The following is a 16371-nucleotide window of genomic DNA, read 5'->3' on the forward strand; positions in this document are numbered from 1 at the left end:
CTAGGGCCGTCACTCAGGTGTAATATCACTGTTGCACACCCTGTGGAGGTAGGAACATTTGGACAAAGTAAGGATATGGCTGAAAGAAATCGCCACATTTTTTTTTATGAACATAAGGTGCTATTTCTAAGAGGTCCTTAAGATTTATCTGGTCTGACCCATACCTTTGAATTCTAATAGAGGCCCAAGAGTGAGTGAATAACCCATCAAGTACTTACCAATGTAATTCTGTTCTTCAGCCATGCTTCTTTTCCCACTCTTCTCTCATGTGTTATACTCCTCACCATGCCCCTCCTGAAGAGGCATAACTGAGGATTGCACAGCTTATTGTCCTCTGTGAGGCTCAGGGTTGGATGGGGAAGGATGAGAAGAAAGAGAATCTTAAACATGCCTATTTGCTTTTTAAAATATCTACTTAGTAACTCTGGGGTTGGCAGTTTCCATCAGTTGTCTCATATTTTTCCCACAACAGGTAGCTGTGTAGCTCAAGAGGCTCTGTCAAGGAGCCGGCTAATTCAGAGGTTAAGTGACCACTGTAAGCTTGCAATGTAAATAAATGGTAGATCTGGGATTTGAATCTTGGTCTTCCAAATTGTAAAGCCTTTGCTCCTGCCTTCAACTCTGTATAGCCATTACCATTGTTATAGTCACAGAGGGCCTTTGGTGGTGCTCCAACATGGTTAACTTAGACTTCCTCATAGCATAGTGGTTGTTTTCCAAGAAGAAGCAATACAAGAGTATAGACAGAAGCTGGAGATCTCTTTAAGGCTTGGTCCTGGCAGTAAAACAGCATCACTTCTGTGGCATTCTAATCAAAGAATTAGCTAATATTCTAGGGAATTTGAGGATTATGTACTCTACCTCTTGATGTGAGCATGGCTTAACTGAAATGTAAAAGAGCATGTGGGATGGGAAATAATGTGGTCATCTCTGGATACACAGCATGGTAGGCTGTGTTTATTTACTTTACCATAGGTAAAGACTTGCAAAGGAATATGCAAACACAGATCATTTAAGCAACTAGATCCTCAGGTTTCATAGGTACTCCTACCTAAAATTGATGAGCCTGAAAACGTACCTATTTTCACTATAACTTTCTCCTCCTTCATATAAGAATGCCATGTTCTTTACCCTTCCTAAATTTCATAATTATACGTTTTCTGGGGAGTAAAAACCCATGCAGCACGAAACACAGGTATACTAAACTAATAGAATTTCCAGTTCTTCCTCTTCTCCTATTTCTCCTTCCTATTTCTCTTCAGATGAAGCTTGGTAGCAAAAAGCATTTTGATCCACATTGATATGTTCTGAATTCAGATGTGCTAGAGTGGGGCTGTGGGAGTAATGACAGTTTTTGTTTAATGACTTTGCCTCCTGCATTCCCTGACTACTGTCAAAGAATCTGTAATTATTGAGAGAGGGTCCTGGGAGAGCACAGCACAGAGCATCCGTAAGAAACACCAAATGCAGCAAAGCAGACCTTTTAGCTCTTCTTAGTACTCTATCCCTAAGACACGTGATTAAATGGAAGGAAGGTACTTTTCATGCCTATGTAGTTTTGGATCATGCCAGTGATTGTTTCAGATGTGACCAGAACGTTCTCAAGGACTACCAAACCTATGGATAAAACTTTTACATCATTTCTTTTATATTTGGTATGCATTTTTCTGTAATGTAGCTAATACCTACTTTATCAAATCATATCAAGAAAATTCCATTTAAAGTCAAATATCTTATCTTGTCTTATGAAATGTTTACTATTTTCTTTCTCCTATTAATAGAAAATAAATTTACATGCTGGCTCCTGAGCCAAATAATTTTTTATAGTATATACCTTTCTCATTTATTAAAGTCATAGGGAAAAATTTGATATATCTAAAGAAATAAGAAAGAAATTGTGTGATTTCTCATTTTTATAATCTGTTTTTATTTACTCCTAAAGCCAGATACCAGAGTCAGTATTCACATACATTTAATGGACTTATGTCTTTTATCATACTTATTGTGTTATAAAATATTTTAGCTGTACTTTACATTGCAGTGCTTTAAGTTCACTAAAGAGAAACAGCATGTTGCTTTACTATCTTGTTTTTATAACTTATTTTATGAAAATAGATAAATCAATTTTATCAAAATTACCTTAATTTTGACTGCTTTTAGTAATCTTTCCTACAATATATAATCTGTACTTTTTTCAGTAGTTTTTGTAATATTCCTTGAAACACATGTTAACAAATTTATTTGAATTGAAAAAATGAGGTCAAACTCTTTCTGACAGAAAATAACTTTCATTTGGAGATTGGTTTGACCAATCAAACCAATTTGGTGAGGACTGGCTTTGCTAATTGGATTATATACCAGGCATTTTACATAAATTGAATGAGCTAAATCAGCAGCTCTAAATTCTTTTTTTTTTTTACTTTCATTATGGAAAATTTTAAACATATGCAAAGGTAGAGCAAATAGGACAATGAATTTGCATATAATACACCTGTCATTCAGCTACAGTTAGCAACTCTTGGCCAGTCTTATTTCATTCACAACTTTTCCTTCATTTCTCTAACTACCTCCCCAGACATTTTTAATCCATAAATATTTAAGTATATATCTCTAAAAAATAAGGATGTTTTTAAAATACATAATTACAATGTATTTATCATACCTAAAAAATTAAGATTAATTTAATATTAATATTAAATTTCCATGGAGAGTTTAATGAAGATATATGAACAAGATTTCTTAGCATCTGTATCTATAAAGATGAAGAAAAGGAGTAGACTTTATGCTGAATCCTGTTTCATTCTAGCAGTGTCATGCTAGTCTAAAGGTAAGTAAACTAATATATTTTAAAGCTCCATTCATTTCTTCAAAAAATGCATTTCCAATGAAATTTTACCTTTGATTTAATAAGCTATCAAAGCTTTTTCATCAGTTGTACAGTAGTAGTTAAAATAACTCAACCTCAAAGAGATTTTTTTTTAAAACACCTGGATGTATAAAGCCAATTTAAATACCAATTTGAAGATGTACATTTCCTTGGAGACATAAAAAGACCAGATATAAAAATATTTTACATCATGATAAAGTTCTGTAACAGAAATAGAATAGAAGTACAAATCCAAGGATAAAGAGAAGAAGAGCTTTTTTATGTGGTTTGTGGGTGTATGTGGATGATGGTGGATAATAGTCAGTATGGTATCTATATTCTACTGAATACATTTTTAAGAGTAATTATTTTAATTTTTTTATTGAAGTATAGTTGCTATAAAATATTATAAAGGTGACAGGTGTACAATGTAGTGATTTACAGCTTTTAAGGCTTATATGCCATTTATAGTTATTGTAAAATATTGGCTCTATTCCCTGTGCTGTACAATATATTCTTGTTTTATACTTAACAGTTTGTACCTCTTACTCCCCTGCCCCTATATTGCCCCTCCTCCTTCCCTTTCCCACTGGTAACCACTAGTTTGTTCTGTATTATATCTTTGAGCCTGCTTCCTTTATGTTATATTCACTAGTTTGTTGTTTTTTTTAGATTCCATATACAAGTGATATCATATAGCTTTTATCTTTCTCTGTCTAACTTATTTCACCTAGCATAATGCCCTTCAAGTCCATCCATGTTGCTGCAGATGTCAAAATTTCATTCTTTTTTATGGCCGAGTAGCATTCCATTGTGTGTGTGTATGTGTGTGTGTGTGTGTGTATGTAGAGTTTATTTTTGTATATGGTGTTAGAGTATGTTCTGATTTCATTGTTTTACATGTAGCTGTTCAGTTTTCCCAGCACCACTTATTAAAGAGACTGTCTTTTCTCCATTGTATATTGTTGCCTCCACTGTCATAGATTGACTATAAGTGTGTGGGTTTATTTCTGGGCTCCCTATTCTGTTCCATTAATTAGAGTAACCATTTTATTTTAAAATATCATTAATTAGGGGCTTCCCTGGTGGCGCAGTGGTTGAGAGTCCGCCTGCCGATGCAGGGGACACAGGTTTGTGCCCTGGTCCAGGAAGATCCCACATGCTGTGGAGTGGCTGGGCCCGTGAGCCATGGCCGCTGAGCCTGCGCGTCCGGAGCCTGTGCTCTGCAACAGGAGAGGCCACAACAGTGAGAGGCCCGCATACCGCAAAAAAAAAAAAAAAAAAAAAAAATCAGTAATTCTAATATGTTTAAAGATTACATGCTTTTGTAGCTATTTAAAACGTTGAAAATATTTATATTACTTTCTTAGAAATGAACATCAAGGTATTAAGGGATATAGTTTTTGTAAATTCTTTTAAGAGTCTATTGGAACAAACGTTTTCAAGACCACTGGACTAGGCAGCTTAGAGAAGCATGCTAGACCCATCTTCACGCTAGACCTATCTCCTAGTAACTGCTTTTACCTGGGTATCTTTTTTTTTTAATAGTTCAGTTGTATTACATGAATGTTGTTGTTTTTTAAATTAATTAATCAATTATTTTTGGCTGCGTTGGGTCTTCGTTGCCGTGCGCGGGCTTTCTCTAGTTGTGTCGAGCGGGGGCTACTCTTCATTGCAGTGCGCGGGCTTCTCAGTGTGGTGGCTTCTCTTGTCACGAAGCACAGGCTCTAGGTACCTGGGCTTCAGTAGTTGTGGCACACAGGCTCAGTGGTTGTGGCTCACGGGCTCTAGAGCGCAGGCTCAATGGTTGTGGCGCACTGGCTTAGTTGGTCCATGGCATGTGGGATCTTCCCAGACCAGGGATTGAACCTGTGTCCCCAGCATTGGCAGGCAGATTCTTAACCACTGCGCCACCAGGGAAGTCCCTTACCTGGGTATCTTAAATAATGACAACTCATTGTAGGCTGATCATTGAAAAGTGAGTGGATTAGCAGTCATTTCTAAGAACAGTTACCGTAATAGGCAACTAAAAGCTACAGTTGACATTAATTACATTTAAATTCATCCTTTGATAAATGCTATTCTTTGAGATTAAAGGTGATGATGCCTACAAATTAGAACACCTTGACATAATTATGTTTCCTGTTGGGGACAAACTAGTAATTGGAATTTTCTACAGAGGTCAAGAAATGTCAACAGATTCAACATGACTCAGAACTGCCCACTTTTTCATCTCTGCTGTTTCTTCCTTTGTCATCAGAGCAGTTTACATCTGTGACCTTGGCATTCAAATGGAGTTAAGGAAATTATAGTTTATATGGGTATAGTTGCTTGAAAAATATGGTGTCTGCTTCTTACTAAAAAACTATGTTGTGTATAAAGAACAACATTAAAGGCAGAAGGAGAAATGAATTTTATTTTCACCTATTTAAATTTTTAAACAATTTAATTATCTTAGGCAACTTCAGTTTTCAGTCATCTTAAAATGCATCATGAAAGAATCAAAAGCTCTTTCTCCACCCACCTTTGGTAGTCATCAGAATGGTAAATAGACACTGTATGTAAAATAAACTATAAGAATCTGCTAACTGCCTTTTAAGGGATGTTAATGTAAAATATCAGAGTATAGACAACAAGTGTAAAACTTAAAATACTGTGAAGAACTTGAATATTGATTTGAAATGTTCAAGATAGCAATATTACAATTAATATTTTGTTATGAGTTGCAAACTCAAGTGTCTGATGGGGCCCAGAAGGAAAACAAAGTGAGTGAACACTTTGGGAAGCTTCGGACTTGACCTGCCTGCAGGCTCTAGCTCTGTATGAAAAGGGCTAGTTGCTTGCCAGACCTTCTGATATTTCAAGAGAAGTTGGAAATTCTGATTTTTATTTGAAATCTGATTTTTAATTTGTTTTACCTCTGAATTCAAACTTTTTAAAACAATGTGTAGGTAAAGTAAAACACATTTTATGCTGAATTTGGCCCATAGTCTGCCACTTTATGACTTTTGCTTTATCACTGTTCTAGATTCTTCATTTGAAATGTACGTTTTGTTAAATAGTTCCTAAGACAAAATGTCACAGGTTAGTTGAGGTTTTCCAAAATTCTAGCTATAACTTGTTTCAAAGCAAACCTGTAAAAAAAATCTATGGGAAATTAGATCAATAACTACTAGCATAGTAATTAAAGACAGCCACATGATTAACCTCATGGAGCTCAACTGTGTAAAAGTTTGTGTTTTTTTAATTCATTTTCAGCATGTAATTACAAATTTGTTGGGAACATGCGAAACTCTTCTGAAATGACTTTATGTCAAACTTGTCATAGAATCTCCAGCCTGAGCCTGATTATTTTGTATGTAATTAAATACTTTAATGCTTAGAATTTAAAGAACTGATGAATAAATGGCATATCTTAAAGAGAAGTGAACCAATGATTATTAAATTGGACTTAATTGAAATTATTTTAAGCATTTCTGACCTTGTGTAGTATGAAAGAAAAACATGACATGAATGCTTGGTATTGAATTACCATACAACAAATGCTAAATATCAATATTTTCTTATTATCATAACCCTATATTATGGGGTTTTAGTTAAAGTAATACAATCAAGTTGTAGGAATACTGCTTGGTTTGGTTTTTAGTGTCTTGTTTAGGTTATAAATGAGGCCCAGTATGTGCTAAAAAGAATGTAGAAGGTTACTGGGAAGAAGTTACTGTTTGTAGAACCCTTTGCATAGAGAAAATTTTCTCCTGTTGAATGCTTATTCTCTTTTCCAGAATCCACCTACCAATAACAAATTAGTCAGTTGTTTCTTTCCACACTTCAAAACTAAATTCACAGATGAACCTTGTTTGCTGTCTACTCAATTGGATACTGTGTTGACAATGAACTTAGACTTAATTAGCCTTTAATTGCTCTTTGGAGATGACATATCTATGCTTCCATATTGGACTGGAACATAGTACTGTGAAAAAAAGAGCAAATTCTAACTAGAAGTAGAGAAGAATAGGAGATGCTACTTAAGACTGTGATTCAGTTCAGCCAGTATTTGGGAGCCAGGTCCTGGTTAGGCATTGTAGATACAAATATCTATGAGTCAGGGTACCTAGGATACACTCTTAGAGAAATACTTCCTCAAGTAACTATAATGCAAACTGAAGTGCTATTAGTAGAGAAAAGTATAATAGTGAAACAGTGAGAGAGGAGTAAAGGCCTTTTGGAGGAAGCTGATTTAAGTAGGGCCTTGATAAATAGGAATGCCTTTGACACTGGAGTGTTCTTCACTAGTGAGGAATTGTGGGGAAATGATTTTATTTAAACTTGCTCTTCTTTCTGTAGTTGCTAATAGTTTACCAGTATGACCTTCCTGATTTTGACAAATGCACTATGGTTATATTAGATGTTAACATTAGGAGTGGCTAAATGAAGGATATGTGAAAACTTACTACTATTGGTTTTTTAATGAGATAAAATTTGCATAACATTATTAAAATTAACCATCGTTGTGTACACTTTAGTGAGATTTAGAACATTTACAGCATTGTGAAACCATCACCTAGTTCCAGTGACTTTTCATCTCTCCAAAAGGAAACCCTGTACCCATTAAGCAGTCACTCTCCCTTTCCCCTCTACCCCTGCACTTGGTAACCACTAATCTTTCTGTCTCTAGGATTTTCCTATTATGGGTATTTCATATAAATGAAATCATACAAGATATGACTTTTTGAGTCTGGCTTCTTTCACATAGCATAATATTTTAAAAATTCATCCATATTGTATCATGTATCGGTACTCCAGTTATTTTTATGACTGAATAATATTTTCATTGTATGGGTATATGACATTTTGTTTATTCATTCATCCATTGGTAGATATTTGGGTTATTGTGAATAGTGCTGCTAAGAGCATTCATGTACCAGTATTTGTTTGAATACCTGTTTTCAAATCTTTTTTTTTCTTTTTTCTTTTTAACATCTTTGTTGGAGTATAATTGCTTTACAATGTTGTATCAGTTTCTGCTGTATAACAAAAGTGCATCAGCTATACATATACATATATCCCCATATGCCCTCCCTTTTGCGTTTCCCTCCCACCCTCCCTATCCCACCCCTCTGGTGGTCACAAAGAACCCAGCTGATCTCCCCATGCAATGCAGCTGCTTCCCACTAGCTAGCTATTTTACATTTGTTAGTGTATATATATGTCAATGCTACTGTCTCATTTTATCCCAGCTTACCCTTCCCCCTCCCCATGTCCTCAAGTCCATTCTCTACGTCTGTGTCTTTATTCCTGTCTTGCCCCTGGATTCATTAGAACCTTTTTTTTTGTTTTTTAGATTTCCTATATATGCACATCCACCTCACTACAAACAACTCAATTTCTTTTCCTTTTATGGCTGAGTAATATTCCATTGCATATATGATCCACATCTTCTTTATCCATTCATCTGTCAGAGGACACTTAGGTTGCTTCCATGTCCTGGCTATTGTAAATAGTGCAGCACTGAACGTTGTGGTACCTGTCTGTTTTTGAATTATGTTTTTCTCAGGGTATATGCCCAGTACTGAGATTGCTGAGTCATCTGGTAGTTCTATTTTTAGTTTTATAAGGAGCCTCTGAACTGTTCTCCATAGTGGCTATATCAATTTACATTCCCACCAACAGTGCAAGAGGGTTCCCTTTTCTCCACACCCTCTCCAGCATTTATTGTTTGTAGATTTTTTGATGATGGCTACTCTGACTGGTGTGAGGTGATACTGCATTGTAGTTTTGATTTCCATTTCTGTAATGATTAGTGATGTTGAGCAACTTTTCATGTGTTTGTTGGTAATCTGTGTATCTTCTTTGGAGAAATGTCTATTTAGGTCTTCTGACCATTTTTGGATTGGGTTATTTGTTTTTTTGATACTGAGATGCATGAGCTGCTTGTATATTTTGGAGATTAATCCTTTGTCAGTTGGTTCATTTGCAAAGATTTTCTCCCATTCTGAGGGTTCTCTTTTTGTCTTGTTTATAGTTTCCTTTGCTGTGCAAAAGCTTATAAGTTTCATTAGGTCCCATTTGTTTATTTTTGTTTTTATTTCCATTACTCTAAGAGGTGGGTCAAAAAAGATCTTGCTATGATTTATATCAAAGAGTGTTCTTCCTATGTTTTCCTCCAAGAGGTTTTTTTTTTTTTTTTTTTTCCCCATTGCGGGACACAGGCTCAGCGGCCATGGCTCAGCCTAGCTGCTCCGTGGCATGTGGGATCTTCCCAGCCCCGGGCATGAACCTGTGTCCCCTGCATCGGCAGGCAGACTGTCAACCACAGCGCCACCAGGGAAGCCCCCTTCCAAGAGTTTTATAGTGTCCGGTCTTACATTTAGTTCTCTAATCCATTTTGAGTTTATTTTCGTGTATGGTGCCTAGGGAACGTTCTAATTTCATTCTTTTACATGTAGCTGTCCAGTTTTCCCAGCACCACTTACTGAAGAGGCTGTCTTTTCTCCATTGTATATTCTTGCCTCCTTTATCAAAGATAAGGTGACCATATGTGTGTGGGTTTATCTCCAGTGAAATATTTTGTTCTACTTCTGTGAAAAATGCCTATAGTAATTTGATAGGGATTGCATTGAATCTGTAGATTGCTTTGGGTAGTAGAGTCATTTTCACAATGTTGATTCTTCCAATCCAAGAACATGGTATGTCTCTCCACCTGTTTGTATCATCTTTAATTTCTTTCATCAGTGTCATAGTTTTCTGCATACAGGTCTTTTGTCTCCTTAGGTAGGTTTATTTCTAGGTATTTTATTCTTTTTGTTGTAATGGTAAATGGGAGTGTTTCCTTAATTTCTCTTTCAGGTTTTTCATCATTAGTGTATATCAATGCAAGAGACTTCTGTGCATTAATTTCATATCCTGCTGCTTTACCAAATTCATTGATTAACTCTAGTAGGTTTCTGGTAGACTTTTTAGGATTCTCTATGTATAGTATCATGTCATCTGCAAACAGTGTGTTTTTCATTTCTTATTGGTATACACCTAGGTATAGAAATGCAGAGTCATATGGCAATTCATTGTTGAGCTTTTGGAAGAATTACCAAACTGTTTTCCATAGCTAATGCACCATTTTATATTCCCATCAGCAATATATAAGAGTTCTATTTCTTTTAGCAGTTTGAGACATCTGAGTTAATTTTTGGTATATGGTATGAGGTAGGGGTCTAAATACATTCTTTTTCATGGCTGAAAACTTTGGAATTAATATTTATAAAAGATAATCATTCTCCACAGTCTCGGGAAAATATCACCCATGATAATATTATTTTTCTTATACTTAAACAATTAGAGATATAAATATAAGAGCTAAAACATAAAAGTCATAGAAGAAAGCATAGGGGTAAATTTTCATAACCTTGGATTTGGAAATGGATTCTTAGATCTGACACCAAAAGAAAAAAGTAACACAAAAAAACTTAGAACTGGATTTATGAAATTAAAAGCTTCTACACAGCACAGGACACTATCCAGAAACTGAAAAGACTGTACAGAATGGGAGAAAATATTGCAAATCATGCAACAGTTAAAGATCTAGGATCTAGTCTATATAAAGAACTCTTACTACTCAAAGCAATAAATAACCCAATTTAAAAATAGGCAAAGGGGGCTTCCCTGGTGGCGCAGTGGTTGAGAGTCCGCCTTCCGATGCTGGGGACGCGGGTTCGTGCCCTGGTCCGGGAAGATCCCACATGCCGCAGAGCGGCTGGGCCCGTGAGCCGTGGCCACTGAACCTGCGCATCCGGAGCCTGTGCTCCGCAACGGGAGAGACCACAACAGTGAGAGGCCCACATACTGCAAAAAAAAAAAGAAAAAGAAAAATAGGCAAAGAATTTGAGTAGACATTTCTCCAAAGATATACAGGTAGCCAACAAGCACATGAAAACATGCTCAGCATCATTAGACATCAGGAAAATATAAATCAAAACCACAAGAACCCTTCAGGAAGTAGCTATAATAAAACAAAGGGACAGTAGTAAGTGTTCATAATGGAATTAAGGTATTGAAATATCCATACATTGCTAGTGAGAATGTCTGATGATGAAACCACTTTGGAAAACAGTTTGAGAGTTCTTCAGAAAGTCAAGTATAGAGTTACCATGTGACCCAGCAATTCTGCTCCTAGGTATATACCCAGAAGAATCAAAAACATATGTAGGGGCTTCCCTGGTGGCACAGTGGTTGAGAGTCCGCCTGCTGATGCAGGGGACACGGGTTCGTGCCCTGGGCCAGGAAGATCCCACATGCTGCAGAGCAGCTGGCCCCGTGAGCCATGGCCGCTGAGCCTGCGCATCAGGAGCCTGTGCTCCGCAACAGGAGAGGCCACAACAGTGAGAGGCCCATGAACTGCAAACAAAACAAAACAAAACAAACGAAAAACATATGTATACATCCACATAAAAACTTGTACATGAATATTCATAACAGCATTTAATTGTAATAGCCAAAAGTGGAAATAAGTCAAATGTCCATCAACAGTTGAATAGATTTACAAAAAATATAGCCATGTAATTAAATATTATTAGGGATAAAACAGACTGAAGTAGTGACACATGCTACAACATGGATGAACCTGAAAATATTATTCCAAGTGAAACAAACCAGGCACAAAAGGCCACATGTTATATGATTCCATATATATGAAACGTCCAAAATAGGGAAATCCATAGAGCCAGAAAGCAAATTAGTGTTTGCCAGTGGGTTGATGGAGGGGAGAATGCGAAGTTACTAATGAATACAGAGTTTCATTTTGAGGTGATGAAAATGTGAAATTAGATAGTGCTGATGGCTGCACACTTTGAATATACAAAAACCACTAAATTGTACACTCTGAAAGAGTGAATTTTAGAGTATGTGACAGAGCTAAGAATAAATGCATTTTTTAAATATCTTGCATGCAGATATTTTTGTTTTAAAACAGTGCTCATTTGATGTTTGCCTTAAGAAAAAAATTTTTCTTTTAGGAATTTATCATGGCATCCTGCATTGACCATTAAAAGTAAAATGCGGATTCCACATTCTCACGCATTCATTGATCTAACTGAAGATTTTACAGCGGGTGAGTTGCACATAAATGTAAAGTATTTCTTTTAGGCTGCCAAAGAATGATGAGATTTTTACTGTTTTCCTAGTAGTCATTTGTTATTGAATTGAACATTAAGACCAAAATGTTAAAAGGATATAAGGAAGTTAGTGATATTGGAAAAATGTAAAACGTACTGGATGCAATAAATAAGTCTTTAGTTATTGTTTTTTGCTGTTTGTTAACCACATCAAAATTTGGATTATTGACTAATAAATGCTGTAAACTTAATTATAAGAAAAATATTTACCTTGTGTGTTAAAGAATTTCAAAGACTTCAAAAAATTTTGTTATGGAAAATTTTAAATATAGAAAAGTAGGAAGAATAGTATGATATATGCACATTTAATCATCACCCAGCTTCAACAATAATCAGTATATGGCCAATCTTGTTTCATCTGTATAACCACCCATGAGCCCTCCTCCCACCCAAATAATTTTATAGGAATTCCCAAGCATTGTATCATTTCATTTCTAAATATTTCAATCTGTATCTCTAAATGATACAGACGTTTTTATTTTTAACAACCTCATGATCATTTTCAAACATTAAAAAATTTAACAATATTCTCTTAATAGCAAATACTTATTCACTATTCAAAATGCCCCAATTCTCTCCTAAATGTTTATATCAAATTAGGAGCTAAATGAGGGATATACATAAAAAGAAAAAACACCTGTCTTACAGAATTTCTCAAAGTGTGGATTTTGCTGATAGTGTCCCCATGATGTTAATATGTGACTCTGTCCCCTGTGTTTCCTCTAAGCCAGTGATTAGATTTAAGGAGCTATTGATGATCATTGTCAAGTACACTATTTCAAAAGGATTTACAAAATCATAGCACCTTAAATCTCACTCCTCAACATATATTGTCAGGTGGAATTTTCTATTTAAAACAAACAAAAAAAGGAACATCTATTATTATCTCTTTTTTTTTTAACATCTTTATTGGGGTATAATTGCTTTACAATGGTGTGTCAGTTTCTGCTTTATAACAAAGTGAATCAGTTACGCATATACATATGTTCCCATATCTCTTCCCGCTTTCGTCTCCCTCCCTCCCTCCCACCCTCCCTATCCCACCCCTCCAGGCGGTCACAAAGCACTGAGCCGATATCCCTGTGCCATGCGGCTGCTTCCCACTAGCTATCTACCTTACGTTTGTTAGTGTATATATGTCCATGCCTCTCTCTCGCCCTGTCACAGCTGACCCTTCCCCCACCCCATATCCTCAAGTCCGGTCTCCAGTAGGTCTGTGTCTTTATTCCTGTCTTACCCCTAGGTTCTTCATGGCATTTTTTTTCTTAATTCCATATATTTGTGTTAGCATACGGTATTTGTCTTTTTCTTTCTGACTTACTTCACTCTGTATGACAGACTCTGGGACTATCCACCTCATTACAAATAGCTCAATTTCGTTTTTATTATGGATGAGTAATATTCCATTGTATATATGTGCCACATCTTCTTTATCCATTCATCCGATGATGGGCACTTAGGTTGTTTCCATCTCTGGGCTATTGTAAATAGAGCTGCAGTGAACGTTTTGGTACATGACTCTTTTTGAATTATGGTTTTCTCAGGATATATGCCCAGTAGTGGGATTGCTGGGTCATATGGTAGTTCTATTTGTAGTTTTTTAAGGAACCTACATACTGTTCTCCATAGTGGCTGAACCAATTCACATTCCCACCAACAGTGCAAGAGTGTTCCCTTTTCTCCACACCCTCTTCAGCATTTATTTTTTCTAGATTTTTTGATGAAGGCCATTCTGACTGGTGTCAGATGATATCTCATTGTAGTTTTGATTTGCATTTCTCTAATGATTAATGATGTTGAGCATTCTTTCATGTGTTTGTTGGCAGTCTGTATATCTTCTTTGGAGAAATGTCTATTTAGGTCTTCCGCCTATTTTTGGATTGGGTTGTTTGTTTTTTTGTTATTGAGCTGCATGAGCTGTTTGTAAATTTTGGAGATTAATCACAACTGACACTGCAGAAATAACAAAGATCATGAGAGATTACTACAAGCAACTCTAGGCCAATAAAATGGACAATCTGGAAGAAATGGACAAATTCTTACAAAGGCACAACCTGCCAAGACTGAAGCAGGAAGAAATAGAAAATATGAACAGACCAATCACAAGCACTGAAATTGAAACTGTGATTAAAAATCTTCCAACAAACAAAAGCCCAGGACCAGATGGCTTCACAGGCGAATTCTATCAAACATTTAGAGAAGAGCTAACACCTATCATTCTCAAACTCTTCCAAAATATAGCAGACGGAGGAACACTCCCAAATTCCTTCTACGAGGCCACCATCACCTTGATACCAAAACCAGACAAGGATGTCACAAAGAAAGAAAACTACAGGCCAATATCACTGATGAACATAGATGCAAAAATCCTCAACAAAATACTAGCAAACAGAATCCAACAGCACATTAAAAGGATCATACACCATTATCAAGTGGGGTTTATTCCAGGAGTGCAAGGATTCTTCAATATACGGAAATCTATCAATGTGATAAACCATATTAACAGATTGAAGGAGAAAAACCATATGATCATCTCAATAGATGCAGGGAAAGCTTTTGACAAAATTCAACACCCATTTACGAGAAAAACCCTCCAGAAAGTGAGCACAGAGGGAACCTACCTCAACATAATAAAGGCCATATATGACAAACATACAGCCTGCATCGTTGTCAGTGGTGAAAAACTGAAACCATTGCCTCTAAGATCAGGAACAAGGCAAGGTTGCCCACTCTCACCACTATTATTCAAAATAGTTTTAAAAGTTTTAGCCACAGCAAAACTTCCAGAGAAGAAAAAGAAATAAAAGGAATCCAAATCAGAAAAGAAGAAGTAAAGCTGTCACTGTTTGCAGATGACACGATACTATACATAGAGAATCCTAAAGATGCTACCAGAAAACTACTAGAGTTAATCAATGAATTTGGTAAAGTAGCAGGATACTACAAAATTAATGCACAGAAATCTCTGGCATTCCTATATACTAATGATGAAAAATCTGAAAGTGAAATCAAGAAAACACTCCCAATTACCATTGCAACGAAAAGAATAAAATATCTACAAGTAAACCTACCTAAGGAGACAAAAGACCCGTATGCAGAAAATTATAAGACACTGATGAAAGAAATTAAAGAGGATACAAATAGATGGAGAGATATACCATGTTCTTGGATTGGAAGAATCAACATTGTGAAAATAACTCTACAACCCAAAGCAATCTCTAGATTCAATGCAATCCCTATCAAACTACCACTGGCATTTTTCACAGAACTAGAACAAAAAATTTCACAATTTGTATGGAAACACAAAAGACCCTGAATAGCCAAAGCAATCTTGAGAACAAAAAACGGAACTGGAGGAATCAGGCTCCCTGACTTCAGACTATACTACAAAGCTGCAGTAATCAAGACAGTATGGTACTGGCACAAAAACAGAAAGATAGATCAATGGAACAGGATAGAAAGCCCAGAGATAAACCCACGCACATATGGACACCTTATCTTTGATAAAGGTGGCAGGAATGTACAGTGGAGAAAGGACAGCCTCTTCAATAAGTGATGCTGGGAAAACTGGACAGGTACATGTAAAAGTATGAGATTAGATCACTCCCTAACACCGTATACAAAAATAAGCTCAAAATGGATTAAAGACCTAAATGTAAGGTCAGAAACTATCAAACTCTTAGAAGAAAACATAGGCAGGACACTCTATGACATAAATCACAGCAAGATCCTTTCTGACCCACCTCCTAGAGAAATGGAAATAAAAACAAAAATAAACAAATGGGATCTAATGAAACTTCAAAGCTTTTGCACAGCAAAGGAAACCATAAACAAGACCAAAAGACAACCCTCAGAATGGGAGGAAATATTTGCAAATGAAGCAACTGACAAAGTATTATCATCTTTTTAGTCACCTGAAGTAAAGTTGAGACAAGCAGGTTAAATGCTTAAATTTTCTTCCTTCTCATTTTTTTCCAGTTTTTTTTAATGTGGTAAAATACACATAATGTAAAATTTCTATTGTGACCATTTTTAAGTATGTCGTTCAGTAGTATTAAATACATCCATAGTATTGACCATCCAGCTCTTTTCATCTTTTGAAACTGAAACTCTACACCCATTAAACAGTAACTCTTCATTCATCCCTTTTCCCCAGCTTGTGGCAACCACTGTTCTACTTTGCTTTTTGACCACTAAAAGTACTTTGAATAAGTGAAATCATACAGTGTGTGTTATTTTTAACTGGCTTATTTCACTTAGCGTAATATCCTTAAAATTCATCCATGTTGTAGCATATGTCAGAATTTTCTTCCTTTTTTTTTTTTTTTTTTTTTTTTTTTT

At 35.9% G+C, this 16371-nt stretch overlaps 1 protein-coding gene across 1 annotated transcript in view; it reads left to right on the top strand.

Moving 5' to 3' along the window:
• The window catches only part of ITFG1 (integrin alpha FG-GAP repeat containing 1), a 244852-nt gene that overhangs the window by 14922 nt on the left and 213559 nt on the right, over positions 1-16371 (top strand). The window contains exon 6 of the mRNA XM_007450381.1: positions 11872-11966. Within this exon, the coding sequence (XP_007450443.1) occupies positions 11872-11966 (95 nt within the window). The remainder of the gene's footprint in view (positions 1-11871; positions 11967-16371) is intronic.

The sequence above is a fragment of the Lipotes vexillifer genome, unplaced genomic scaffold, assembly GCF_000442215.2.
Source record: "Lipotes vexillifer unplaced genomic scaffold, Lipotes_vexillifer_v1.1 scaffold1489, whole genome shotgun sequence".
NCBI lineage: Eukaryota > Metazoa > Chordata > Mammalia > Artiodactyla > Lipotidae > Lipotes > Lipotes vexillifer.